At 51.9% G+C, this 27,859-nt stretch overlaps 1 protein-coding gene across 3 annotated transcripts in view; it reads left to right on the top strand.

Moving 5' to 3' along the window:
• Positions 1-25,098, top strand: part of GFPT1 (glutamine--fructose-6-phosphate transaminase 1) — a 30,061-nt gene extending 4,963 nt beyond the window's left edge. Inside the window, exons 2-20 of one of the 3 annotated variants that reach the window (XR_013185625.1) lie at positions 2,510-2,617; positions 3,043-3,150; positions 4,416-4,541; positions 5,406-5,464; positions 6,427-6,561; positions 7,316-7,377; positions 8,006-8,085; positions 10,578-10,683; positions 11,635-11,798; positions 12,478-12,573; positions 12,942-13,039; positions 14,065-14,185; positions 14,669-14,826; positions 16,628-16,742; positions 17,287-17,414; positions 17,505-17,672; positions 18,128-18,289; positions 24,659-24,797; positions 24,831-25,098. Coding sequence is in view for 2 of the 3 variants with exons in the window: in XM_077191761.1 (XP_077047876.1) it covers positions 2,510-2,617; positions 3,043-3,150; positions 4,416-4,541; positions 5,406-5,464; positions 6,427-6,561; positions 7,316-7,377; positions 8,006-8,085; positions 10,578-10,683; positions 11,635-11,798; positions 12,478-12,573; positions 12,942-13,039; positions 14,065-14,185; positions 14,669-14,826; positions 16,628-16,742; positions 17,287-17,414; positions 17,505-17,672; positions 18,128-18,289; positions 19,738-19,782 (2,039 nt within the window). In the remaining variant the exon portion in view is untranslated. Of the gene's footprint in view, positions 1-2,509; positions 2,618-3,042; positions 3,151-4,415; positions 4,542-5,405; positions 5,465-6,426; positions 6,562-7,315; positions 7,378-8,005; positions 8,086-10,577; positions 10,684-11,634; positions 11,799-12,477; positions 12,574-12,941; positions 13,040-14,064; positions 14,186-14,668; positions 14,827-16,627; positions 16,743-17,286; positions 17,415-17,504; positions 17,673-18,127; positions 18,290-19,737; positions 23,621-24,658 lie in introns of those variants that run through there. The other 2 variants (XM_077191762.1, XM_077191761.1) reach the window with 2 other exon arrangements.
• Positions 25,099-27,859: the final 2,761 nt, after the last annotated feature.

Here is a 27,859-nt window from a genome sequence, read left to right as displayed (position 1 = left end):
GGTTCTGTGGGCAGGTGTGGAAGGCAGTGCCTGGACAAGCATCTAAATGTACAAAACTGAAACCAGAACTGTGCTGGGCACCTGAAACTCAGCTCTGGGGAACCTTCTGCCCCAAGTTTGTGCATCCTCAGCATCCTCAGCCCCTGGCATCCAGGCTGGAGGTGCCCAGCTCCTTGCAGTTCCACCCAAATCACATTTCCACTGAGTGATGTCAAGGAGCTGTCACTGTGAGGGTGAAATTGTCCCTGCTGGAGGGCTCCTGGCAAGGCTCTGTGCACTGTCTGTGTTTTCATGCCTTGGTTGATTTGGGTATCAGCTCAGGGGGAGGGAGAGCAAGGCTTGAGCAGGGCACTGTGGCTCTGGGCTGTGACAAAAGCCTTTTCTGGGCTGGGAGGTGCCTTTGGGAACTGTCCTTAAAATTAGAAGTGGTTACAAGGTGTGATTGCTCAGATGGGAATGATCCAGCAGTTAAGAACAGAGAAAATGCTGTTTTCTACGTGGGGATTCCAACTTTCCCCAGCTGTGAAGTATTGCATCATTACAGGACGTTTGGAAAGGGCAAAATTAAACACATTTGTAAATATTTCCAATAAATGAAGTCTATTTGCACATAGTTCATGATGATAAGTATCACAAATGGGTGATAAGCCTTCAAATATTGGATATTAGCCTGCAGATTAGTAAGTCATGCATTTAGGAAGACTTGTGTTCTTTTACAGGAGCCTTATGGTCTCACTTTTTACTTTAATGATGCATCATTTATGCATATTCTATTTTTATTTCATTTTTTCCTGTTTTCTCCAAGGTGAATTTTAAGCATCCCTGTCTTACTTGCCTTCTCATTTGTAAGATGTGTTGCTCACAGATGAGTACTTAGAATTTGATCTTCCCAGTGGCATCTCCACTATCATTCTCCTTATTTTCCTCTCAGGATCTAAAAGCTGAACTGAATCAAAGCTGAACCTCCCAGGGTCTGGTTTTTGGAAGAGCATGTCCATATTTCACAGCATTAATGCTGCATTTGTGTTTATTCTGGTTTCCTTCTTTTCATAGTCTGTTTTCTGAGAAGCACTGAATTCCTTGGGTTGGTTTTTTGGTGAGGTTTGGGGTGTTTTTGTGTCATTCTTAGCCTTGGATTCAGGGTTTTTTTTTTTTCCCCCCCAGGCCTCATGAATAATCTTAATATAACTGTGCTGTAATTAATAGCTGTTAGCAGTGCCAGGCTGGCTCCTTCCTGGAGGGAGTTCAGTGTTTGTGTGCACTGCAGGCAGGGCTGAACCCTCTGCCTTTCTGCCTTTCCCTCTCCTCCCTGTGGGGAGGCCGCTGCCTCTTCGTGCCCCTCTTGTTGTGCTCTGCCAGCATTTGGGATCTGGGACAAGGAGCAGGCTTTGGGCTGTTGGGTGGGGTTTTCTTAGTGCAGGTGTGACTGAGCTTGCTGAAATCTGCAGAGAGAGCAGTGTCTGAAGGCACTGTCTGGGTCGGGTTCAGCTTTAACAGAGGTGTCCACAGCCAGCCCTTCTGGGGGCAGGCAGATGGGCTTCAGAGCAAGCTGAACAGTGCCAGAAGCCATCCTGTGCTTGGGGAGCATTCCCTGGCACCCTTTATCCCTGGAATCTGGAATCCCATGGGCCTGGAGCATTCCCTGGCACCCTATAACCCTGGAATCTGGAATCCCATGGGCCTGGAGCATTCCCTGGCACCCTATAACCCTGGAATCCCATGGGCCTGGAGCATTCTCTGGCACCCTATAACCCTGGAATCTGGAATCCCATGGGCCTGGAGCATTCCCTGGCACCCTTTATCCTTGGAATCCCATGGGCCTGGAGCATTCTCTGGCACCCTATAACCCTGGAATCCCATGGGCCTGGAGCGTTCCCTGGCACCCTTTATCCCTGGAATCCCATGGGCCTGGAGCATTCCCTGGCACCCTATAGCCCTATAACCCTGGAATCCCATGGGCCTGGAGCATTCCCTGGCACCCTATAACCCTGGAATCTGGAATCCCATGGGCCTGGAGCGTTCCCTGGCACCCTATAACCCTGGAATCCCATGGGCCTGGAGCGTTCCCTGGCACCCTTTATCCCTGGAATCCCATGGGCATGGAGCATTCCCTGGCACCCTTTATCCCTGGAATCTGGAATCCCATGGGCCTGGAGCGTTCCCTGGCACCCTATAACCCTGCCATGCTGTGATCCCAATCCATCCATCCCCTCACACCTCTCATCCCTTGTTCCCAATCCATTCCCTCTGTCCCACTTTGCTGTTCTCTGCTTCCCCTCCGCCTTCCCTGCAGCCCTCCTCCTCTTCCCCTCCTGGCACGACCCAGTGCCCCTTTCCCAGTTCCAGAGGTGCCCCAGGGGTGGGACTGGTGCCCACCTGAGCTGCTGGGGTGGGAATGGTGCCCATGGGATGGGGCTGGTGCCCATGGGGTGGGAATGGTGTCCCAGGGGTGGGAATGGTGCCCACCTGAGCTGGGTCCTGGTGGCACTGACTCTCCTGTCCCCCCCAGGCATCTTTGCTTACCTGAACTACCATGTGCCCCGGACCAGGAGGGAGATCCTGGAGACCCTCATCAAGGGGCTGCAGCGCCTGGAGTACCGGGGCTACGACTCTGCAGGTACCTCAGCTCTGCTGGGCTCTCTGGGGGGCTTTCCCTGGGTGCTGGGAGTGCTTTCTGCTGCTGAGGAAAGCTGGAACACAAACTGGATGTGCCTGTGGGCAGAGGTTTGCATTAACTTCAATATGCAGATTTCTATAAGCATTCTTGATGTTTGTTTTTGGGGTTTTCTTTTCTCTGTTTGTTTTTGGTTTTTTTTTTCCTTTCCCCAAAGGTTTTAAAAATACTGACAAGATGACAAAGGGAAAGCTGAGTTCTAATCTAATCTTAGTTCTAATCTAAAGGGTTTCTTGCCTTTATGTGGCAGGCCAGCTCTGGGAGAAAGGGCTCAGGGAGAATCAAAAAGGGCAGAATTTGTTGACAGAAAATCCTGTAATAACTTCTGCACTTGACCTTCTTTCCCCATGTCCCACGGGGGGGTTCAGGTGTGGGACTGGACGGAGGAAATGACAAAGACTGGGAGGCCAATGCTTGCAAAATCCACATTATCAAGCAGACGGGGAAGGTGAAGGCTCTGGATGAAGAGGTTCACAGTAAGTGCCTCCCTTTCCTCCTTTCCCTTGTTTCTGTTTTGAATCTCCCCTGATTTAGCCACAAACACGAATTTCCAGAGGTGTAAAGGCTCAGGGATGAGCTGTGAAGAGCTTGGTGATCCTCTGGTTGTTGGTGTGGAGTTACAGAGAAATCCTGATTTTTCCAAGATAAATGATTTGCAGCTACTGAAGTAAAATAGACCTGAAATACACCGTGGGAAACAGACAGGAAAAACTCCAAAACAAGCAACCAAAAAAAAACAACCTTGAACTGGGGATAGAGGAATTAGCAGGAGATAATTATCAAGACCTAGAGCTTGGGCAGAAGGAGAAATCGGGAGGAACCTCCCCCTGTTCCCTGTAGGAATCTCCTTCTGCCCTTTATTTAAACCTTAATTCATTAAATCTGAGCTCAGTGCAAAGATGCACGAAGGTGTTGGGGGTGGAATAGAGGCTGGCTGAGGGTGGGGAGATCTTTTCTTCTCAGCTTCACACTCAGAAGCTGCTGTGTTGGTGAAATTGGAGTCTTTTTAACCCATTCTCGTGTTCACCTGAGGCACAGAGTGCTGAGCGTGCAGAGAGAGGTGGGTCAGTGTAATCTCAGTGTAAACCAGCAGCCAAAAAGCTCAGATGTGGTGGGGTGTGTGCTACAGAACCAGGGGATGGGCAGAGCATTCCTGAAGGGAGATTTGAGAAGAAAGAACGAAAGGAAACATCAGGATGCACAGTTTTGAAGAGATTGCGGAAACACTTGTGGAGTGTCAGCAGGACTTTTTCCCCAAGAAATTTTTTTTTCCCAGAGATTTTTTTTTTCCCAAAGAATCTTCTTTTTCCCCAAGAAATCTTTTTTTCCCAAAGAATCTTTTTTTCCCCAAGAAGTATTTTTTTCCCCAAGAAGTCTTTTTTTCCCCAAGAAGTCTTTTTTTCCCCAAAGAAATCTTTTTCCAAAGAAATGTTGCTGCTCATGGTAGCTTTGCAGAGACAGGGGTTAGGGGTGCCTGAATAACCATAACAGGATGGCAAGGACCCAGGCTTGGGCTCTCCCTTAGAGGCTGCTTTTTGTTTTGGCACAGTGAGGGGTGCAGGGCTGTTTTCTGTGTGTGTCCCTCAATCCCCCTGAGGTTTTGGTGGTGTCTGGTGATCCCAAAGGTCTTTTCCAGCCCCGATCCGTGTCCTGTGGGCTTTGCTGGCCCTGCCGGCACCGCTGCCCCGCTGAGGCTCCCCGGGCACGGGCAGCCCCTCAGGGCTGAACCTTTGCCGTGCAGAGCAGCAGGACATGGACCTGGACATCGAGTTTGACGTGCACCTGGGCATCGCCCACACGCGCTGGGCCACGCACGGGGAGCCCAAACCGGTGAACAGCCACCCGCAGCGCTCCGACAGGAACAACGGTCTGGGGCTGGGCTGCCCTGGGGAGCTGGGGCTGCGGGAGCTGGGGGGCTCCTGGGGCTGGGCCTGCTCCTGGGGGGCTGCTGGGGCTGCCCTGGGGGAGCTGGGGCTGGGATGGGGAGCTGGGGGGCTCCTGGGGCTGGGCTGCCCTGGGGAGCTGGGGCTGGGGGAGCTGGGGGGCTCCTGGGGCTGGGCCTGCTCCTGGGGGGCTCCTGGGGCTGGGCTGGGGAGCTGGGGCTGGGGGAGCTGGGGGGCTCCTGGGGCTGGGCTGGGGAGCTGGGGCTGGGATGGGGAGATGGGGCTGGGCTGGGGAGCTGGGGCTGGGGGAGCTGGGGGGCTCCTGGGGCTGGGCCTGCTCCTGGGGGGCTGCTGGAGCTGCCCTGGGGGAGCTGGGGCTGCCCTGGGGAGCTGGGGCTGGCCTGGGGGCTCTGGGGGGCTGGACTGGGGGATCTGGGGCTGGGCTGGGGGAGCTGGGGCTGCCCTGGGGGAGCTGGGGGGCTGGGATCCTCTGCAGCTCCTCCTGGGGTCACTGCCTGCTCCTGGGGCTGGGCTGGGGGTTCTGAGGGCTGTGCCTGCTCCTTGGAGGGCTGGAGGGGCTGCTGGGGGTTCTGGGGGGGCTGCAGCTCCTCCTGGGGTCACTGCCTGCTGCTGGGGGAGGTGGGATCCTCTGCTGCTCCTCCTGGGGTCACTGCCTGTTCCTGGGCCTGGGCTGCTCCTCTGGGGGCTCTGGGGGTGCTGCTGGCCCTCCTGCAGCCCTGGGATCCTCTGGGGCTCCTCCTGGACTCCTGGGGGGGCTGCTGGCCCTGGGTGTCCCAGGCAAACTGCTGCCAGGCTGGGGCTGAGCAGGGCCTTTCCTCTGTCCCCAGAGTTCATTGTCATCCACAACGGCATCATCACCAACTACAAGGACCTGCAGAAGTTCCTGGTGAGTGGCCCTGGGGGTGAGACCATCCCTCCCTCCCTCCCTCCCTCCTTTCCCCTTGCTCTCACACCCTGCCCAGCTCACTCCTGTTGTATTCTCACTCTCCCTTCCCCACTTCCATTCCCCACTCACCCCTTCCTTCACTCACATCTCCACTCACTCCTCTCTCCTCTCTCACAGTGATTTCCCCCCTCACATCCCCTCTCACCTCCATTCCTGCACTCCCATTTTTGCACTCCCACCCATATTTGCACTCACAGACTCTCCTACTCTGGGAGTTCTCACATTTACACCCCCATTCCCTCCCTACCCCACTCCCCACATTCCCTCACTCAATATCCTGGCGTTCACACCCTGCTCACACCCCACAACCCCCTCCTCATCCTCACTCCTTCTCCCAAGGAGACCTTCCCCCTCAAACCCCCTCCCTGTGTCCCTCACACTCCCTCTCACTGCCCTCTCCTCATATTCTTGCAATTTAAAAGGCAGGAGGGATGGAAGGGAAGTGTGAGAAGAGAAAAAGAAGGGGAAAAAAAGGCAGGGAAGTAAAAGGAAGAGGAAAAGCAGAGTGAAGAATGGGGGAAAAAAGAGGGAAAAAAAGGGTAAGAACAGCTGCAGTGTGGAAGGGGGAAAGGAAAGGAGAGGGAAGGAAAGGAAAGGAGAGGGAAGGAAAGGAAAGGAAAGGAAAGGAAAGGAAAGGAAAGGAAAGGAAAGGAAAGGAAAGGAAAGGAAAGGAAAGGAAAGGAAAGGAAAGGAAAGGAAAGGAAAGGAAAGGAAAGGAAAGGAAAGGAAAGGAAAGGAAAGGAAAGGGGAGGGAAGGAAAAGGAAAGTTGAGGGAGGAAGGCAGGAGCAGAGAAATGGAAAACCATGAGAAAAAAGTAAGCAAAAGGTGAAGGCTAGGGAGTAGTGAGAGCAAAGAAAGGGAAGGAAGGGAGGCTGGGGAGCCACAGGAGCTGTCCCTGCAGGAGAGCAAGGGCTACGAGTTCGAGTCGGAGACGGACACGGAGAGCATCGTCAAGCTGGTCAAGTACATGTACGACAACCGCGACAGCGACGACATCAGCTTCTCCACGCTGGTGGAGAGGGTCATCCAGCAGCTGGTAACCATGGGGCATGGGGGGCATGGGCATGGGCACCACCCAGGAACACCCCTGCACCCAGCACTGCTGCTGTGGGGCTGGGCACTGCTGCCTCTGCCTGCCCGGAGCAGGGCTGGCTTTGCTTCTCTGGGCTGCTTGTCGGTGTTCAGCTGGGAAAGGGCTCAGCTCCTGGGCATGGCAGCTCTGGAGGCTGCCAGCCCCTGGTGGGGTGGTGGGAGTGGGGAGGGAGACTCTGTGCTGCTCCCAGTCCTTCCCAGAGCTCCAGAAATCCTGGGAGAGTCTGTGCTGCTCCCAGTCCTTCCCAAAACCCCAACCTGGGAGAGTCTGTGCTGCTCCCAGTCCTTCCCAGAGCTCCAGAAATCCTGGGACAGTCTTTGCTGCTCCCAGTCCTTCCCAAATCTCCAGAAATCCTGGCAGAGTCTGTGCTGCTCCCAGTCCTTCCTGCAGATCTTTGCCTCTGCAGGTCCCCTGAGTGCACCCTGAGCTAAAGCAGGAGCCCTGGGCTAGCCAGGGGAGTCTGGGTGTCTCTCTGCGGGTTCAGGAGGCTCCTGCAGTGGCTGAGGATGCACTGCCAGGCTCAGGGGAGGGAAATCCTGCCAGGGTGGGGGGGCTGGAGCTGCAGGCAGTTCTGGAAACATCCGTGAAACCTCTTGGGTGTCTCTTCTGTGTCCACAGAAACACAGGAGCAGTTTCTGTGCTGGGAACACTGACTCAGTGCCTGGGCCTCAGCTGAAGTTTGTTTTTCTTGTTGCAGGAAGGTGCTTTTGCCCTTGTGTTCAAGAGTGTTCATTACCCTGGGCAGGCAGTTGGTACCAGGTGAGTGTCCCATGGGAAGGGACATTTCTGCACCCTGCCTGGTGCTTGTGTTTGTACCCCCAAGTTAGAAGGCAGAGGGGAGATCATTCTCATCACACTGTACATGCTGGGACAGGGTGGTTGTTGTTTTTCATTTCCTTTCTCTTGTTTTCCATCTGTCACGACAGAAAGCTCCCAGAAGTGTTTTGGAAGTGCCTTACTGACCAGCTGTAGCACACCTGGTCTAGAGCAGCTTTGTTTTGGTGTCCTCTGGGGATGATCTGAAGGGAGAAGGTTTTACCTTTTCCTTTGTGCTTGCCCCTGTGGCAGCACTTGGCCTGCAGTGTGGGCCAGCCTCGTGTCCAGGTTTTCTGTCCCACTTTTCAACACCAGCACCAGCCAAAACCTGTGTGTGGGTGTGTGCAGTGAGGGGCAGTCCCTGTTCAGGGCTGCAGTGACTCTGGGCGAGTTTCTCCAGCCCTGATGCAGCTTCCTCCCGTCCTTGTGTTCTTCGTCCTGGGATTCCTTCTGTGTTTGCAGCAGCTGCTCTGGGGGTTCTGGCTGTGCCCCAGTGCAGCTGAGGGGCTCACAAGGGCCTGGGGGGCCGTGGGGGTGTCCCCAGGGCTGAGCTGTCCCTGTGTCCCTGCAGGAGAGGCAGCCCCCTGCTCATCGGCGTGCGCAGCGAGCACAAACTGTCCACAGACCACATCCCCATCCTCTACAGGACAGGTGAGTGGGGACAGCTGAGCCCTAAACCTGACCCTAAACCCTAAACCCTAACCCTGATCCACAGACCACATCCCCATCCTCTACAGGACAGGTGAGTGGGGACAGCTGAGCCCTAAACCTGACCCTAAACCCTAAACCCTAACCCCAGTCCACAGACCACATCCCCATCCTGTACAGGACAGATGAGTGTGACAGACCCAAACCTGACCCTAAACCCCAAGCCTAATCCTAACCCACATCCCCATCCTGTACAGGACAGGTGAGTGGGGACAGCCCCAGCCCTGGGGACCTTACTGAAAATTCCTGAGAGTGACTCTGTAATTCCCTGTGGGCAGAGGGGTCTGGATTTGTGTTGTGAGCAGTGCAGGGGTCCCTGCTCCTGTCCTGCTGCTCATCCCCTGCTGCAAGAGCCAGTGCCAGCAGCTCTGCCTTCTGGCTGATTAGCAGTAGCATTAATGTATTTGTGTAACACTGTGGTTTTTTATTCAATAGCTCAAATTTGGTTTGTTTGTTTTTGTTTGTTTTTTTTTTTTTCCCAATTGCACTTCCAGCCGTACAATCTATGGATCATTCTTTTGATGGAATATCCATAAAAATGGAGGAAGGTGCCCACCAGAGAAAAAAAGCTAACACTTGAAATTTCAGACAAATCCTCCAGCTCCTTAGGAGAGGAATCATAAATATGCATTGTCTTTTTAATATGTGGCTGTTGCTTTCCATGTAGTGCAGTGAAACATGTGGGAAAATCAAAATTCCTTCCTGATCAGAAGCACCACGAGCAGCACACAGGAAAATCCACCTATCCCACTTCAAATATTGGGACATAATGCTCAGCATATGTGCAAAAACTGATGACAGTGCAGCTTGTACTGAGTGTTCCTGCAGCTCTGGCTGCAGAAGGAAACAGTGAATTACCTTAAAAATAAACCCCACTAAAGCAGGAGGCTGCTGCCAATCCTGCTGCAAGCACTGCCCAAAATTCCTGCTGGGGTTTGGGTTGTAAGAGCCCCGTCCCCCCCTGAGCAGGGTGAGAGTCTGAGCTGCAGCCCCTGGAGGCTGCACTAAGCTTGGCCTGAGCTGGGCCTTGCTTCCCCTGTGCATTTATCAGGGGAACCATCTGGCTCTGTCCTGAAGGGCTGGAAAGGCCAGCCCAGCTCACATCTGAGAGGATGTGCCTGCCCCTGCAGAAGCTGTCCTGCAGGAAAGCAATGCCACATAATGAAGGCAATGCAGGGAAATGCTCTGTTTTGAGAACCCAAATTTGCATGTTCTGATCAGGTCTGGGTGTTTCTGGTGGGGAGTGGCCACTGGCAGCTCTGCTCTGTCCCTTCTCAGCACCAAATCAGCCTGTCCTGCCTCAGCTCAACAGCAAGGGCACTGTTCTCCTCATTTACTGGCTTGATAAGTGGACTGGAAGGCTCTGACTCGCTGCCTGAGTGGCTCTTCTCACTGAGTATCAACATGAAAGCAATATTTCCCCTTCACGTTTCCACCTGCAGAAGTGGAAGCCAGAGCACCGCGAGCTCTGCTTGCATCCCTGAATCAGATCAGTGTCTAGCAGGTGAAACAGCACCAGGACTGTGCAATAAATATAGAATGGAGGAACTCCAGTGTTGCTGTTCCTCAGCAATAGTCCCATTTTGGGAGATAAGCTGATTAATCCACCCCCTCCCTCCCCATACCCTGCACAATGACTGGCAAATAGTTCTGCTGGAGGCTGGTGCTGAGCAGTAGGTGTTGGGTGCCTCATCTGCATCCCTGATGAGCTTCAGCACTGAGCAGCAGTTTGGAGGAGGAGGAGGAGACAGTGTTGGGAATTTCCAGAGTACTCCAGAAAGGATCCCTGGTGGAAGGCTGAACTTTGAGGACAGGTTTTTCCCAAGCTGGCTCTCAGTCCTGTGTCCCCCTGGTGAGCCCAGGGGTGATTTCTTCCTGAGCAGGGTGAGGTGGTTTTGTTTGCTGGTGCAGGAACAAGGCCGATCTCTTAATCCTGGATGTCCTGAGCTGTGTCTGCCAGTGAGCTCAGCCAGACAGAAACAGGTTTGGGTTCCACCTGTGGTGCTCAGGGTGGGCACACAAAGGATTCCCCCAGAGCTGAGGGTAACAGACAGAGAAGGGGCAGTGCTGCTCCATTCCAGAGAGGAGCATGGGAGAAACTTAAAATGAAAACAGGGCAGGTGTAATGGGGAAATGTGGCTGCTCATAAAGCACCTTGAATTCTCTGCCAGTGGAGCCACACAGAACATTCATTTGGATTTTCTCCTGATACTTTCCTCTAAATTTCAGATACACTAGTAACACTCTTGCAGGCTTGATAAAAATCAGTCAAACTCTTGCAAGCCAACCGAGGACGGGCACAAGTGCTGCTGCTCCTTTTGCTGTGCAGGCATGAAAATAGTGCTTCATGTTGGTGCCGTGCTTTGGGGGCTCTGCTGGTGTCACCTGTGCCCGGGGCTGTCACCTGGGCAGCCCCTGAGCCTCCTGTCTCCTAGGGAAGGACAAGAAGGGGAGCTGCAACCTGTCCCGAGTGGACAGCACCACCTGCCTCTTCCCCGTGGAGGAGAAAGCTGTGGAATATTACTTTGCTTCTGATGCCAGGTAGGGCTTTCCAGCACCTCTGGTGTGGGGAGGAATGTCCTGTTTAAAGGAACAAGGCATGGGGAGGCTGGGCTTTCTTTGTGAATTACTTTGCAAATTACTTTACAAATGCTAACCAAAACAGAGTTGCTGTTAAAATAATGAGCACTGGCCTTGGAATAGAGTGGTACCATTCTTCAGGCTCATTTGTGAGTAAGATTTCCCAGTGATGGGAAACCTGAGGGAGTCCTGACCTAAATTAGCAGACGAGGTGCTAATTATGAGAGAATTGTGTTGATTCTCCAGGGATCTCTGCACCATCATCAATATATTATTATAATATAGTATAATATATTATATATCTGAATAGATAGTATAATAGAGTATCTATTATATACTATATAATGTAGTATAATATGTTATATATCTGAATAGTATAGTATAATTATTTTAATAAAGCAGTGGATCAGCCCTCTGCAATCATGGAGTCAGTGCTAATTATTCCTGTTCAGGGCACCATTGCCACGACAGAAATGCACAGTGTTATCTTTTTATACTAAAAACTCCCTGTACAATATTTCCAATTACTTCCCAATACCCATCACCTATGTTAGACAGTGAGCTTCTACTCTAAACCAATCCCAAAGTGCCACCATCACAGCAGAAGATGGAGGCCAAGAACAAGAAGGGGAAAGGCTGGACAGGCCCAGATTCCTCCATCTTGCCCCCTGAACCCCCATTCTAAAAACCCCAAAAATCTGTTTTTCACCCCATGATAAATTCACCATCATTCTACTTAAACTGTTGTGGCTTGTAATTCTTCATTATAAGGTTGGTAATTATTTCCATGGGTTAAAATCAAAGTCACAGGGGCCTTGGGCTCTGAGCCAGGCTCTCTGAGCCCCTGGCAGGGGTTTGGGCAGTCCAGGGCAGCCAGAGGGGTGTCCTGAGCTCAGTGTGATGTCCCCACAGCGCTGTCATCGAGCACACCAACCGTGTGATCTTCCTGGAGGACGACGACGTGGCGGCCGTGGTGGACGGGCGTCTGTCCATCCACCGCGTCAAGCGCACGGCCGGGGACCACCCGGGCCGGGCCGTGCAGACCCTGCAGATGGAGCTGCAGCAGATCATGAAGGGTGAGAGCTCCTGCCTGCCTGCTGGGGCTGCTGTCACCCTGTGCCACCCCTGCCCCGAGTGGGGACAGGAGCCCGGAGCGTCTCCAGAGGTGCCGCGGCCTGCTCTGGTGCTGGAGCATCCTCATGGGGAAAAAGTCCTCACAGGTCATGGGATTTCCCCTCTAAAAATCTTCATCTTGGGACTGCAGTCCTTTTTGGAGACAAAATCCCCAGTTTGGGGCTGCAGTCACCTGCTGCCATCCCTGCCCCGAGTGGGGACAGTCTCTGCTCTGCTCTGCTCTGGAGGTGCCACAGCCTGGTTTGGTGCTGGGTCATCCTCATGGGGAAAAGGTCCTCACATGTCATGGGACTGCCCCTCTAGTCATTGACACCTTATGAGGAGAGCTGTGGGGCTCAGGGTTTTGCCCCCTGCTTGGAGCCATCTGGTTTTTCCAAGACTGATCCCTCACAAAGTTGCCACTCTGGATCTGCCCTTCGCTGACACCTTCCAGGAGCTTGAATCAAGCTCTCACCATGAGCTGGTGTTTTGGCAGAAAAAGAAGGATCAGTTTAATAATCTTTGGCTGGTCCAAGCTTTTCTCTACATACACAGGAAAAATGGCAATTAGCAGGAGGTAATTTAAAATTAAAGTTACCAGGTGGTAAAGTGTTCTAATTTGTTTTCCATCTTCCTTCATAGGTAACTTCAGCTCGTTCATGCAGAAGGAAATATTTGAGCAGCCAGAATCTGTTGTTAATACCATGAGAGGAAGGGTCAACTTTGATGACTACACAGGTAATTGAGCTGGAGCCTCCCTCACTGGGTGTCCATGGTGGCTGCAGGGCAGGGAGGGGTGGAAACCTTGCTGGGCTGGGATGAAATCTGTGTCCAGTGCCTCCAGAATTCCATGTGCAATGAAATCTGTGTCCAGTGCCTCCAGAATTCCATGTGAAATGAAATCTGTGTCCAGTGCCTCCAGAATTCCATGTGAAATGAAATCTGTGTCCAGTGCCTCCAGAATTCCACCTGCTGCTGGCAAGGTCCCATTTCGATGGCTTTTTGCACATCTGGTGATGGAGATGGTGACATTCTGTTAGCAGCAGTGATTCTGGGAGCCTCTCCTCCCTGCTCACCCTGACTGGGCTCTCTGCTCTTGCCCACAGTGAACCTGGGGGGGCTCAAGGATCACATCAAGGAGATCCAGAGGTGTCGGCGTCTGATCCTCATCGCCTGTGGCACCAGCTACCACGCAGGAGTGGCAGTGAGTGCTGGGCCCAGGGCCACAGGCAGGGGCTGGGCTGGGCTGCAGGGACCCCAGGGACACCCCAGGGACACCCCAGGGACACCTCCCACTGTCCCAGGCTGCTCCAGTGTCCAGCCTGGCCTTGGCATCCAGGGCAGCCACAGCTGCTCTGGGCACCCTTCTCCCCACCCTGCCAGGGAAGAGTTTTGCCCTAATAATCTCATCTCATCTGCCCTTTTTTGGTTTAAAGCCATTCCCCTCTGTCCTGCCACTCCATCCCTTGTCCCACGTCCCCCTGCAGGAGGCTCTGAGCCCTCCCTGGAGCAGATTAAGGATTGATTTCAGGGTAGGGATTGGTTCTTAACCTCAGTCAGGTTAGGAGTAAGCAAGTGCACACAGGTGAGTGAAGGAGGGCCCTTGTGAAGGCTGCAAACACCAGGCTCAGTTCACAGCAGCAGCAGGAAATAAAAGCTGGTGAAGCTGAGCTTGGGGAAGTGGTGCCTGTGACTTCCATGGCTGTGGAAGGCTTTGGGAAACAAAAGCTGCTCTTTAAAAAAGGGCAGCTGGCAGGGGAGGGACGCTGCAGGAACAAAATGCAGGGGCTGCCAGGGGCCAGGTGGGGTCCAGCAGGGCCTGGATGTAGGCTTGGGGATTTGGGTTCTTCAGGCTGGGACACACTCAGGACACCCAGCATTACATAATTTATGTGGGGGGTTATGTAACCAGTGAGACTTACTTAGAGAAATCTCCATTTGAGGGAGGAGTAGGCCCCACAGACCAATGTGTTTTCCCCCCATACCTCCCTGCCCAGGTGAATTTTTATTAAAAATCAAGTTGGTGGTGGTGCCAAGGCAAGGTTGCTTCTCACAGGGGTTGGTGGTGACTGGAGTGTGGGCAATATGAGCAATTGAAGTGTAATCCAGCGCTAATTGTCACATGGAGTTTAACAGTAATATTTTCCAGTGTGTGTGGCAGCTAGAAAGCTTTTTTTGTGCCTTTATAAACATGATGTAATCCCTGCCTTCCTGCCCCTGCCCTGCCAGACCCGCCAGGTGCTGGAGGAGCTGACTGAGTTACCTGTCATGGTGGAGCTGGCCAGTGACTTCCTGGACAGGAACACGCCCGTGTTCAGGGATGATGTCTGCTTCTTCCTCAGCCAGTCAGGTACTGCTGGGCTCCCCTCCCTGCCCAGAGCTGAGGGGGAGGCAGAGGCCACCCTTGGGTGCCTCTCTGGGGGACTGGGAGGGCTGGTGTTGGTGCCTTGGCAAGGCGCCCTAGAGCTGAGTTACAGAATAAAGTAGGGAATTATTGAAAGGATCTCCTCCATGGATCCACCTTGGGCGCTACAGGAGCCTGGCCCAGATGAGTTTTTATTGAGCAGGAAAATGAATAAAGTTGATTTTTGTGAAAGGGGGACAGCCCCAGAGCTGCCTTGTGTTAACCAACAGCTGCAGGTGGGTTCTGGGTGGCACTGCCCTGTCCAGGGCTCACACTGGGCGTGCAGGGGCTGCTGCACCTCCCTGGGGCTGCGTCTGGGGCATTTCCCAGCAGCAGCAGCAGCAGCAGCAGCACTGAGCACCCACCCCTGTGTCCCCCCTGTGTCCCCCCTGTGTCCCCCCTGTGTCCCCCTGTGTCCCCATGTCCCAGGGGAGACTGCAGACACGCTGATGTGCCTGAGGTACTGCAAGGAGAGGGGAGCCCTGACCGTGGGCATCACCAACACCGTGGGCAGCTCCATCTCGCGCGAGACCGACTGCGGGGTGCACATCAACGCGGGCCCCGAGATCGGCGTGGCCAGCACCAAGGTGGGCGAGCCCCCAGGGCTCGGGCTGCATTTGGACTGGATTTATTTAATTTAATTTAATTTAATTTAATTTTATTTTATTTTAATTTATTTTAATTTATTTTTTTATTTATTTATTTTTAATCTTTGATTTTTATTTATTTTTAAAAAATATTTATTTTTAAAATTTGATTTTTATTTTAGTTTTATTTTTATTTTGTTTTATTTTATTTTTAATTTTTAAAATTTGATTTTTATTTTATTTTACCTTTTACATTTTTTTAAACTTATTTTTTTAATTTTTAAAATGTGATTTTTATTTGATTTTTATTTTTATTTTATTTTTATTTAAAATTTATTTTATTTTATTCATTTTAATTCTTATTTTTAATTGTTGCTTTATTTTATTTTCTTACTTTTATTTTATATTATTTTAATTTCTTTTATTTTAATCTTTATTTTTAAAATTTCATTTTATTCATTTTTTATTTGATTTTATTTTTTAATTGATGTTTTAATTTTAAATTGATTTTGGTTTTATTTTTATTTTTTTTTTTATTTTATTTTATATTTATTTTAATTTATTTTATTTTTATTTTTTAATTTATTTTTTTAGATAAGATAAAGGAAACTTTGTTTGCATGTAACTCCCTCACTGGCTGTGCTTTACCAAAGAAAATGGGATATTAAAACTATCCCTTTAACAAATGGGGGAAATGTTTTTGTACAGAATCCCACAGTTTGTGTCCAGGTAACAGGATTGTTCTGGCTGGGGGAGATGCAGTATAGGAGAACTTACTTTGCTGCCTTTCATTTGGGTGAAGTGCTGAAATCTGCTTTGGTTCAGTTAAATTTAGAGACGAGATGATGTCAATCTGTTACATAAATTCAGCCAAAAACCACATTTGAGTTTAACAGTTCATGGGGGAATTTGATAATGGAAAATTCATGAGTCTCTTACAAGAAACTCTTGAAGGAGCTGTTTGTCCTGTTGTTTTCACATGGCCAGCACTTCCAGCTTGGAGAGAAATGGAATTTTTCATTTTTTCTCTGACCATGTGGGGTGTCACCAGAGGCCAGACTGCAGCTTCAGGGTCCCTCAGGTGTCCCTCAGGTGTCCCTCAGGTGTCCCTGTGACCATTCCTGCCCTGCTGTGGCCCCTCCTGTCACCTCCCTGGGCAGGGATTGCCCCCAGAGGCAGGGCAGGAGTTCAGGCTCAGGTTTAGGCTGTTACTAAAGAAGGGAGCTGGGACATCACGGCTGCCTTTGTGTTCCCCTGAGTGTGGCCCAAGGAAATCCCAGCTGGCTGGGAGTGGTGCTGGTGATGGGCTTGCCCCAAACACCTCCAGGCAGTGCCTGCTGCTCTCAGGAGCCACTGGCAGTGAAGCAGGACAGGGGCACGGTCACAAAGCAGGGCTGGCAGTCAGCAGGGGATGGAGAATACAAAATCAGGGAATATGGGATATAAAATCAGGGGATATAGAATATAAAATCAGGGGATGTCGAATATAAAATCAGGGGATGTGGAATATAAAATCAGGGGATGTGGAATATAAAATCAGGGGATATAGAATATAAAATCAGGGGATGTGGAATATAAAATCAGGGGATGTGGAATATAAAATCAGGGGATATGGGATATAAAATCTTGGTTGTTGTGTCTGAATCCCCTGGGGTGTGAGGAGGTCACTGGTGAGCCCTGCCCGATGAGCCCAGGTCCATTGCTGCTGCTGGCTGGGAACCAAAGCTGCCACTTGGAGAGCAAAAGCTGGGCTGAGATTTCCCGTGTTTGGTGCAGCAGTGGTGTTCTGTGTCCCCTGCAGGCCTACACCAGCCAGTTCGTGTCCCTGGTGATGTTTGCCCTGATGATGTGTGACGACAGGATCTCCATGCAGGAGCGGCGCAAGGAGATCATGAGGGGGCTGAAGGGGCTGCCAGGTAGGGCCTGGGGCAGGGGGAGCCCAGCTGGGCTGGGCCTGCAGGGAGGGACTGAGCTTAGGGCTGGACCTGCAGGGAGGGACTGAGCTTAGGGCTGGACCTGCAGGGAGGGACTGAGCTTAGGGCTGGGCCTGCAGGGAGGGACTGAGCTTAGGGCTGGGCCTGCAGGGAGGGACTGAGCTTAGGGCTGGGCCTGCAGGGAGGGACTGAGCTTAGGGCTGGACCTGCTGAGTTTAGGGCTGGACCTGCAGGGAGGGACTGAGTTTAGGGCTGGACCTGCAGGGAGGGACTGAGCTTAGGGCTGGACCTGCAGGGAGGGACTGAGTTTAGGGCTGGGCCCTGCAGGGAGGGACTGAGCTTAGGGCTGGACCTGCAGGGAGGGTGGCAGAGCTGTCACAATTCCTCACAGCCATGTTCCCTCAGGTGTCCCCGGGCCACCAATGTGGGCCAGTCAAGCTCTGAGCCCGGGGTTTTGTGGTCCCTGCTGGCTGTCGGGGTGAGGGGGGTGTGAGCACACTCAGGCTGGGCTTTCCCTCCCCTCCAGACCTGATCAAAGAGGTGCTGAGCATGGATGATGAGATCCAGAAGCTGGCCACGGAGCTGTACCACCAGAAGTCTGTGCTCATCATGGGCCGGGGCTACCACTATGCCACGTGTCTGGAGGGAGCCTTGGTAAGGGCCTGAGATTAAAGAATCCCCAGAGCTGGTTAAAAACCACGACAGGGCGGCTCAAAGTGTCATGAATTCTTTCCCCCCCTGCAGAAAATCAAAGAAATCACCTACATGCACTCGGAGGGGATCCTGGCTGGGGAGCTGAAGCACGGCCCCCTGGCCCTGGTGGACAAGCTGATGCCTGTGATCATGATCATCATGAGAGACCACACCTATGCCAAGTGCCAGAACGCCCTGCAGCAGGTCATTGCACGGCAGGTGAGGCTCTGCAGAGCTCCAGAGGGGCTGCTTCTGGCAGGAAAGGCATTCACAGCCCCCATTCTGCTCCCCTGGGTGTCTGCAGAGCTCCAGAGGGGCTGCTTCTGGCAGGAAAGGCATTCACAGCCCCCATTCTGCTCCCCTGGGTGCTCTGGGCATCTCACAGCAGTCTTTGCAGCAATTGCAGAAGCCTGGCATGGTCTGTTTAACCCTTAAATACCCCCCAGGGCACCTGAAGCTGTTTGGTTCTAAATCAAGCAGTAGATTTTGCCACTGGCAGGGAAAAACCCTCCAGATGTGCTTCCCTTCAGGGAAGAACCCTCCAGATGCTGCTTCCCTTCAGGGAGGAACCCTCCAGATGTGCTTCCCTTCAGGGAAGAACCCTCCAGATGTGCTTCCCTTCAGGGAAGAACCCTCCAGATGTGCTTCCCTTCAGCCCCTGCCCTGTGTTGCAGGGCCGGCCCGTGGTGATTTGTGACAAGGAGGACATCGAGACCATCAAGAACAACAAGAGGACAATCAAGGTGCCGCACTCGGTGGATTGCCTGCAGGGCATCCTGAGCGTCATCCCCCTGCAGCTGCTGGCCTTCCACCTGGCCGTGCTGCGGGGCTACGATGTGAGTACTGCACCTCCCGGGGCTGCAGGGCTGCTGCAGGGCTGCTGCAGGGCTGGGGGATGCTGCAGGGGCTGCTGCAGGGCTGGGGGATGCTGCAGGGGCTGCTGCAGGGCTGGGGGATGCTGCAGGGGCTGCTGCGGGGCTGGGGGATGCTGCAGGGCTGCTGCAGGGCTGGGGGATGCTGCAGGGGCTGCTGCAGGGCTGGGGGCTGCTGCAGGGCTGGGGGATGCTGCAGGGGCTGCTGCAGGGCTGGGGGCTGCAGGGCTGGGGGCTGCTGCAGGGCTGGGGGATGCTGCAGGGCTGCTGCAGGGGTTGCAGGGCTGCTGCAGGGCTGGCTGTGACCGTGTTCACTGGGGTACGAGGATGAGGGAAGAGATGAGAGTGTTGACTCCATGTTTCAGAAGTGATATATATTATCATTTAAATATCAATAATATATACCATAATATAGATCATAATTATGATATAGAATATATATAATAAAATATATTTTATATTTTATATCATAAATAATGATATTTTATATATCATAAAATATATATTAAAGCTATACTAAGAGAATAGAAGAAAGGATTTCATCAGAAGGCTGGCTAAGAATAGAATAGAAGAATGATAACAAAGGCTTGAGACTGAGACAGTCTGGACAGCTGGGCTGTGATTGGCCATTAATTACAAACAATTCTATGAGCCCAATCCCAGATGCAGCTGTTGCATCCCACAGCAGCAGATAATCAATGTTTACATTCTGTTCCTGAGGCCTCTCAGCTTCTCAGGAGAAGAAATCCTAAGGAAAGGATTTTCCATAAAAGATCTGTGACAGCTGGGGGATGCTGGGGGCTGCTGCAGGGCTGGGGCTGCAGGGCTGGGGGCTTCTCTGTGCACTGCTTGAGCTGCTGCAGGGCCCAGGGCCAGCTGTGCCAGCTGTGCCCAGCTGTGGGCAGTGCAGGACTGCAGGAGGCTGAGCTGGGCTGTGTGCTGGGGGCAGGCAGGCCCTGCAGGGCTGCCAGGGAAGGGAAGGCACAGAAACACTGCACACCCTGCCCCAACCTCTGCAGGGCTGCAGGGAGCTCAGAGCCCAAACTGCAGCTTCAGAGTCCCTCAGGTGTCCCTCAGTGTCCCCCAGGTGTCCCCCAGAGGGTTTTTGGCAGTTGGGGGTTGCTGTTTGACCTGAATGCAGAGCCTGGCCCTGAGCACTGGAGCAGCCTGGCCTGAAGCTCTGCTCAGCTCTGGCCCAGGAGCTGCACCACTCAGGGCTGTGGAGTTTTGTTTTCTGCACTGATTGGCCTGAAGGAAAGTGAGGATGTGTTGGACTGTTTTCAGTTGGAAGGCAGACATTCCACAGGTTACAGAGTTCTACACAAACAAACAAACAAACAAACAAACAAACAAACCAACAAAGCAAGTGTGGAAATACTCACCAGCCTGTTCTTTCTCCTCCCTCTCTGCAGGTTGATTTTCCAAGAAATCTGGCCAAGTCCGTAACTGTAGAGTGAAAGATCATCTGAATCATAGGGGCAAAGGGGAATTAAATGAAAAGACTTTTTTTGGTACCAAAATAACTCGATTTTAAAGCCCCCTAGGTAAATCTTATTTTGGTAAATCGCTGTTTGTGTACAAGATCACCACAATTCCATTACATTAGTGATTGTCCAGTTGATTCCATGTGCTACATCAATAGCTCTGGGGTTGTTTTGGGTTTTTTTTTATCAATAGGCTTCCATGAAAGATGTTCAATGGTTTTCCTCAAAGATTGCTGAGTCCTCCAGGTGAGGGGTTACTCTGAGCTGCTGTCACTGTCCCTTCCCAAGGTGGCTCACCCCAGTCACTGCTGGGAGAACTCTGAGGGGGTTCTCAGTGCCCTGTGGTGACAGCAGGACAGCAGGACACACAACTGGAACAAGAGCCTGGGCAGGATTCCAGCAGTGAAGGGAACTGCAGGCAAACCTTTGGGGTGAGCTCAGCCCCAGGAGCAGGAGGGGATTCAGCACAGCCCGGGCAAGGGCCCAGAGGGGTTTTATCCATGCCAGATCCAGGGCAAGTGACAAACCTGTGGCCAGGGGGACCCAGCAGGGCCAGGGCTGGGGGCACAGGGGTGGCAGGGCTGGCTCTGAGCTGCTGCTGCTGCTGCTGCTGCTGCTGCTGCTTGGGGCTGTTCAAACAGGGGAGCTTTTGCTGTGCTGAGGATTTCCCCTGGAAATGGGAGCACACCTGGGTGTGACACACCTGAGTGTGACACACCTGGATGTGACACACCTGAGTGTGACAGATCTGAGTGTGACAGATCTGAGTGTGACACACCTGGATGTGACAGATCTGAGTGTGACACACACACCTGGCTGTGACACACCTGCATGTGACACACCTGAGGGACCCAGCTCTGTGACACACCTGAAGGGGATAAAAAGGCTCCATAAACCCGACAGAAATAACCTTTGAAAATTACCTTGGTAATTAAGGAGTCACCTAAAGAAATTGCCTTGGTAATATTTCTGTGACAAGCTTGAAGAGAATAAAAAAATGGCACAGAAAATACTCAAAATGACACAGAAAATACTCAAAATGGCACAGAAAATAACCTTCAGGACTGAAAGCCTGACTGTTTCAGAGTCAGCAAAGGGCAGTTATTATGTGTTTCCTAATGGGGGAAGGTGAATTTCCTCCCACCTTGCTGGGATTTGATTTGGCTTTCCATAGGCCCTGTCAGACCATGCCACAAGGTATAAAACAGTGCTGGGAATATTCCAGGTGCTTTACTGCCCTGAAAATGCCTTTAGCAAATGGGGAGTGCCCAGTTCCCCTGGCACAGGGGCTGTTCCCAAAGACTCTCTGGAATTCTGCTCTGTACAAACCCCCAGGGACTCTTGGGCTCAGTTCAGTGCCAGCTCAAGGCCCAGATGAATTGAAACCAATGAAATGAAATGCTGAGTGCCTGGAAAAGCTCCTCAGGGCCAGTGCATGTGTTTGTTAACCTGTCCCATCTGTGGGTTTGTGAGCACATCGTGCTGCCAGCGTCCGCTTAAGGACAAAAAGTGGAAACTGCTGCATTTTGGTTCAGCAAAGGCTCTGAGTGAGGCCCTGCCCTGCCCCAGCTGTGCCTGAGCATCACCTGCACCCCTCCCTGCAGGGGAGGATGGAGGGCAAAGCAAACTGTGCAGTGCTCCCAGCTGGGGGAGAGCTGCTCTTCCTCCTCCTCCTCCTCCTCGGGTTCCTCCAAGGCCCTGCAGGGCTGGGTCCAGGCTGGGCTGCCCCCGGCCCAGGGACGTGCAGTGCCCCATCCTTTGCTCTCAGAACAGCACCTGTTAATTAATATTAATTAAATATTAATATTAATTAATACATATTGATTAAAATCCCCAGGAGAGGGGATGATGTAAGGCCCTTCCTAGTCCCCCTGGCACAGAGCAGGGGGCAGCCAGCCCTGGGAGTTTCAGTGCAGGAGTTTCAGTGCAGGAGTTTCAGTGCAGGAGTTTCAGTGCAGGCTGTGATGCCCTGGGAGAGCCAGAGAGGACCAAAGATGGGAGTGAGGAGTGCCCAGCGTGGCTGTGGTGTGTGCTGAGCTCTGTGGGTGTGTGCTGAGCCCTCTGGTGTGTGCTGAGCCCTCTGTGTGTGTGCTGAGCCCTCTGGGTGTGTGCTGAGCTCTCTGGCTGTGTGCTGAGCTCTCTGGCTGTGGGCTGAGCTCTCTGGCTGTGGGCTGTGCCACAGCAGCCCCAGCCCCTGCCCTGGTGGCTCAGGGCCCCCTCCTGCTGCCTGGTGCCCAATCTGCCAAGCCCAGGGATGCTCTGCAGCTCACCCCAGGGAGGAATTTCCCTGCTGGGAGCTGTCAGCACCTCCTTGTTGTTGTTGGTGAAGTGGGAGTGTACAAAGGACTCTTTCTGCCTCTCCTTACCTCATTCTGCCCCCCTGTTGCATCTCTGAACAGATGATGTTTCTCTTTCCCTTAGAAAACACTTTTAGGATGTCTCGTGGTATTTATTAACAGCCAGTCAGTCTTCTGCTCTCCCAAATGAATGTTTTGCTTACTGAGCCAGTGAAACTCTCTCCTTTCTCGCTGAGGTGTTGAAAAGTTCAGGAGCCCTGTCTCTAAAATTGAGCCACAGGTAAACACGACCGAGGCCTTTTCCACCTGGGGCTCCAGCCCACCGTGGTCAGGGATTGTCCTGGTGTGAGCAGCTCTGCACAGGCTCACAGGGAAGCCCTGAGCTCCTGGGGGGGTTTAATTCCCCAAAACTCAGCAAATTCCCCAAAGCTCAGCAAATTCCCCAAAGCTCAGCTCACCTTCCTGCCCGCCGGTTCTCACACTGATTCCACACTCAAATTAAGCTGCACGTGGAATTTGCTGCAGCCAGAAAGGTTTTTTTGGTTTTTTTGTTTGGTTTTTTTGTTTCCCCTGGCTCTGCTGCAGTTTTTTTCCCCCCAGATTTTCTGTGCAGAGCCCATCAGTGCTGGGGCTGGGCAGGGCCTCTCCTGCTGCCCCAAAGCTCCCGGACACCCCGAGCTGAGGGAGCCGGGACAGCCGAGGAAGGACAGAGACGCAGACTCTGGAGAGGAAGGCTTCTCCCCAGCCTCCCTCTGAAATGAAATCTGCCCTCTGCAGTCATTCCTGCCTCTCGAGGAAGGAAGGGAAATCCAGTTTTTCTGCACTTGAACAGCCAGTTTGATCCTGATTCTGAATTCCAAACATTACAACTTCAGTTTCCGAGCCACCGAGGTCTTATGCGAGTGACGATTATCATTTTATTTAAGCAACAAGACAAAGGGCAGGGAGTTTTAGTGCAGTAAAATCATTAATGATGAAATAATTTTGACACCAGCTGGGCTGATTTGGGAGCTCTGCTCTGCCATTTGCTGCCACTGCCAGGGATCCACAGCTGGGTGGATGGAGGGAGAGGATGAAGTTAAGCAGCTCGAGCAGCTGCTCAGTGTTTAGCTGTGGCTGATTTTAGATCCTACCTGAGTGTACCAAACTTGCCTCAAAGCATGGAGTCCCTCCTCTTCACCAGGACAGGAAGAAGAAGAAACAGAAGTATTTGGGTTGGCAAAAAAAAAAAAAGAAAGAAAAAAAAAAAAAAGGAAAGAAAACTTTATTTGCCTTCAATTCAGTTTCTGTAAATAGAGATTTGAGTGGCAAACCCAGATTTCTCCCTTGTAGATTCTGTGCTGTACATATCCAGCTGGCTGGGGCTGTGGGACCAGACTGTGTTTGTCGTGTGCTGTAGCAGGAGATGTCTTATTCTGTCTGTAGTGTTTTATTCTCATTTGGGTTTTGTCTCTTTGCTTACTTTTTTTGTATCTCACCCTTTGAATAAAATCAAGTGCCCTACATTAACCAAATGGAATTTCTGGTCTTTAGTTAAATCCACTGAGGACAGAGGTGACCCCTGGGGAAGTTTAGGGCTGGGGGGACAAAGCAGAAAAGCTCAGGGCTTAATTCACCCCTGTCCTGCCCCATGGGGCTGTTCTGGGTCACATTCAGCATTTCATTTCTCACGTTTCACCTGCCCTGGCCTAACGCTCCAAGAAAGGCTGCGAGAGCCCCCTGAGGCAGACCCTGCACCTTAATTCTCACTGAATTATTATTCAATGATCACTGAGGCAGCAGCACAGCCCATCCCTGCCACCCACATCCCACAGGCTGGGCTGGAGCGCGAGGGCCAGGGCAGAGCAGGGGGCTCAGGGCTAAAACACACCTGGGTGCCTTTGTCAGGGAATGCCAGGGGGACAGAACCGTGGAAATCCATCCCTGGAAATCCATCCCTGGAAATCCAGCCCTGGAAATCCATCCCTGGAAATCCACCTCTGGAAATCCATCCCTGGAAATCCACCTCTGGAAATCCAGCCCTGGAAATCCAGCCCTGGAAATCCAGCCCTGGAAATCCATCCCTGGAAATCCACCTCTGGAAATCCATCCCTGGAAATCCAGCCCTGGAAATCCATCCCTGGAAATGCACCCCTGGAAATCCAGCCCTGGAAATCCAGCCCTGGAAATCCACCTCTGGAAATCCAGCCCTGGAAATCCACCGTGGAAATCCACCTCTGGAAATCCAGCCCTGGAAATCCACCTCTGGAAATCCAGCCCTGGAAATCCAGCCCTGGAAATCCAGCCCTGGAAATGCACCCCTGGAAATCCAGCCCTGGAAATCCAGCCCTGGAAATCCAGCCCTTGTCTCGTGGGTTCATTTCCTCAGGGTGACAGAACCCTGGAAGGTGGAGCTGATGTTTTTAGGGCTGCCTGTTCCTTTGCAGGTGGATTTGGTGTTTTAAGGTCCCTTTAGCAGGTGGATCTGGTGTTTCATGGTCCCTTTACAGGTGGATTTGGTATTTCATGGTCCCTTTGCAGGTGCAGCTGGTGTTTCATGGTCCCTTTTGCAGGTGGATCGCATCGCTGCCTCCCGAGACTGAGCCCGGCCCTGCCCTGGAGCTGCTGAGGAGAGAGAGCAGAGCCAGGGGTGAGCGGGGCAGCCCCACCTGCCCTGGGGTGACACCAGCCAGGGGTGACATTGGCACTGAGGTGACACCGCCCTGGGGTGACATTGGCACTGAGGTGATGCCATCCCAAGGGTGGCACCACCCCAAGGGTGACACCAGCCCCCACTCTCTGCTCCCCAGCCCCCTAAATGTGAGCACTGAACACTGAACAAAGCCCAAAGCCACCCTGGGGGAGGTGACACAAATGGGGAGGTGACACAAATGGGGAGGTGACACCCCCAGAGGTCACTGCTCGCTGCTTGGGTTTGCACTGGAGCTCTCCTCCTGGCTGTAGTTTTAAGCAATAAAAATCTGCAGGGATTCCCTTGGTTTGCAGAGCACAAGGGGAGTGTTTTACCCAAAAAGGGGGAGTGTTTTGCCTAAAAAGGGGAGTGTTTTGCCCAAAAAGGGGAGTGTTTTGCCCAAAAAGGGGAGTGTTTTGCCCAAAAAGAGGAGTGCTTTTCCCAAAAAGGGGAGTGTTTTGCTCCAGAAATGCCAGTTTGTCTCTGCTTGGGTTCTTCTTTCCCTGCCAGGACACAGAGCTGAGCTCCCCTCCCTTTTCCTCCTTTTCCCTGCTCAGTTTTTGGGGTTTGGGCTCAGAATTCCCCCCCTGCGCTCCCCTCCCTGCTCCCCCTTTTCCCTGCTCAGGTTTTGGGGTTTGGGCTCCCAGTTCCCCCCGTGTCCCCTTCAGGCAGAGCTCAGGACCCCAGTCCTGTGGTGGCTTTGTCACCAGAGCCTGGCTGGACAGTCCCGCCCCTTGCTCAGCGCCCCAGGTATGGGGACAGCACAGGTGATAAATAATTGGGGTCACAAATGCCCCAACCCAGCCAAAAAACCCCCTGAGATCCCCACAGCAAGATCCTGGAACAGGGAAACCTTGCAGGGTCCACAGAGTGCCCATAAATAACCACAGGGTCCCAAACAGCAACAGGGACCCCCATATTCAATTCCAAACTGGGATGGTCCACGGGAACGTTACCATGGGAATATTGCATTCCAAATGGGGATATTCCCATGGGAATATTGCATTCCAAACGGGGATATTCCCATTGGGAATATTGCATTCCAAATGGGGATATTTCCATGGGAATATTGCATTCCAAACGGGGATATTTCCATGGGAATATTGCATTCCAAACGGGGATATTCCCATGGGAATATTGCATTCTAAATGGGGATATTACCATGGGAATATTGCATTTCAAACAAGGATATTCCCATGGGAATATTGCATTCCAAACGGGGATATTCCCATGGGAATATTGCATTCCAAACAAGGATATTCCCATGGGAATATTGCATTCTAAATGGGGATATTTCCACGGGAATATTACATTCCAAACGGGGATATTCCCATGGGAATATTGCATTCCAAACGGGGATATTTCCATGGGAATATTCAATTCCAAACTGGGATATTACCATGGGAATATTGCATTCTAAATGGGGATATTCCCATGGGAATATTGTATTCCAAACTGGGATATTCCCATGGGGATATTGCATTCCAAACGGGGATATTACCATGGGAATATTGCATTCCAAATGGGGATATTCCCATTGGAATATTATATTCCAAACGGGGATATTCCCATGGGAATATTGTATTCCAAACGGGGATATTTCCATTGGAATATTGCATTCTAAACGGGGATGTTGCCATGGGAATATTGCATTCCAAATGGGGATATTTCTATGGGAATATTGTATTCCAAACGGGGATATTCCCATTGGAATATTGCATTCTAAACTGGGATAATCCCAAGAGAAGATTGCATTCCAAGTTGGGATATTCCATGGGAATATTGCATTCCAAACTGGGATATTCCCACTGGAATATACAATTCCAAACTGGGATATATCCATGGGAATATTCCCATGGGAATATTGCATTCCAAGCTGGGATATTCCATGGGGATGCTGCTGCTGCTCACATTATTTCACATACATCTCACATTTCACGTTTCACAGGCTGAAGGAATGCAGACATTCCCAGGGCTTTTCCTTTCCCAGACATTCCCAGGGCTTTTCCTTTCCCACAGACTTTCCACTGAGTCAGAAAATCCTGGAGAAATCCCCCAGCAGCCCTGGAGAGCCCCCGGAGCACGGGGGCAGCACCAGGACCCTTCTGGAGGCTCCCAAACCCCTGTGGGTGCCAGGGAGGGTTTGGGAGGGCGATTCTGCAATCCCCACTTCCCTTGGGAGCAGCTGTTCCCTCATGGCCCGGCTCAGGTTTCCACTCCAGTCCTGTGGGAGCTTTGGTTTCTCCATCCCTGTTGGTGCCTCCAGCTCTGGAAAAGGCCCCGGGGTTTAATTCCTGTGCAGAAATGCAGAATTTCTGTGCAGAAACGCAGAATTCCTGCGCAGAAATGCAGAATTCCTGCGCAGAAATGCAGAATTTCTGTGCAGAAATGCAGGATTCCTGTGCAGAAATGCAGAATTCCTGCGCAGAAATGCAGGATTCCTGTGCAGAAATACAGAATTCCTGTGCAGAAATGCAGGATTCCTGTGCAGAAATGCAGAATTCCTGTGCAGAAACGCAGAATTCCTGTGCAGAAATGCAGGATTCCTGTGCAGAAATGCAGAATTCCTGTGCAGAAATGCAGGATTCCTGTGCAGAAATGCAGAATTCCTGCTCGGGTGCAGCTCTGGGCACATCCAGGACGGCCCTGGCTGGAGGGGACGCTGACCCTGTGGCATGAGAAACCATTTCCCTCCTTCCCTGCGCCTCTCCAAGATATTTCTGTGGCATGAGAAACCATTTCCCCTCGTGCCCTGCACGTCTCCAAGACATTTTTCCTTCCCACATCACCAGGAAGGGACCCTCCACAACATTGAACTATTAAAAACCACTTAAATAATCGAAAAAGTTCTGGCAGCGTGCCGCAGACTCTCAGCCACTGTCTGCATGCAGGGTGATTTATTTTACAGCTCGTGGTGTTTTTTTAACAAGTTCTTTTATGGCTGTTTCTGAAAGGAAAAGATGCATTCCCCAGAGAGGGGATGCTCTGTCTGGCATTTCCATCAGCCCCACACAAACCCTTATCTCTGGCTCGGGTTTGGGGCTTTCTCTGCCAACTTTGGGGAGAGAAAAGCAATTTCTTT

The sequence above is a fragment of the Agelaius phoeniceus genome, chromosome 30 (assembly GCF_051311805.1).
Source record: "Agelaius phoeniceus isolate bAgePho1 chromosome 30, bAgePho1.hap1, whole genome shotgun sequence".
Lineage (NCBI taxonomy): Eukaryota > Metazoa > Chordata > Aves > Passeriformes > Icteridae > Agelaius > Agelaius phoeniceus.
This window is presented reverse-complemented; position numbering and strand designations above follow the sequence as displayed.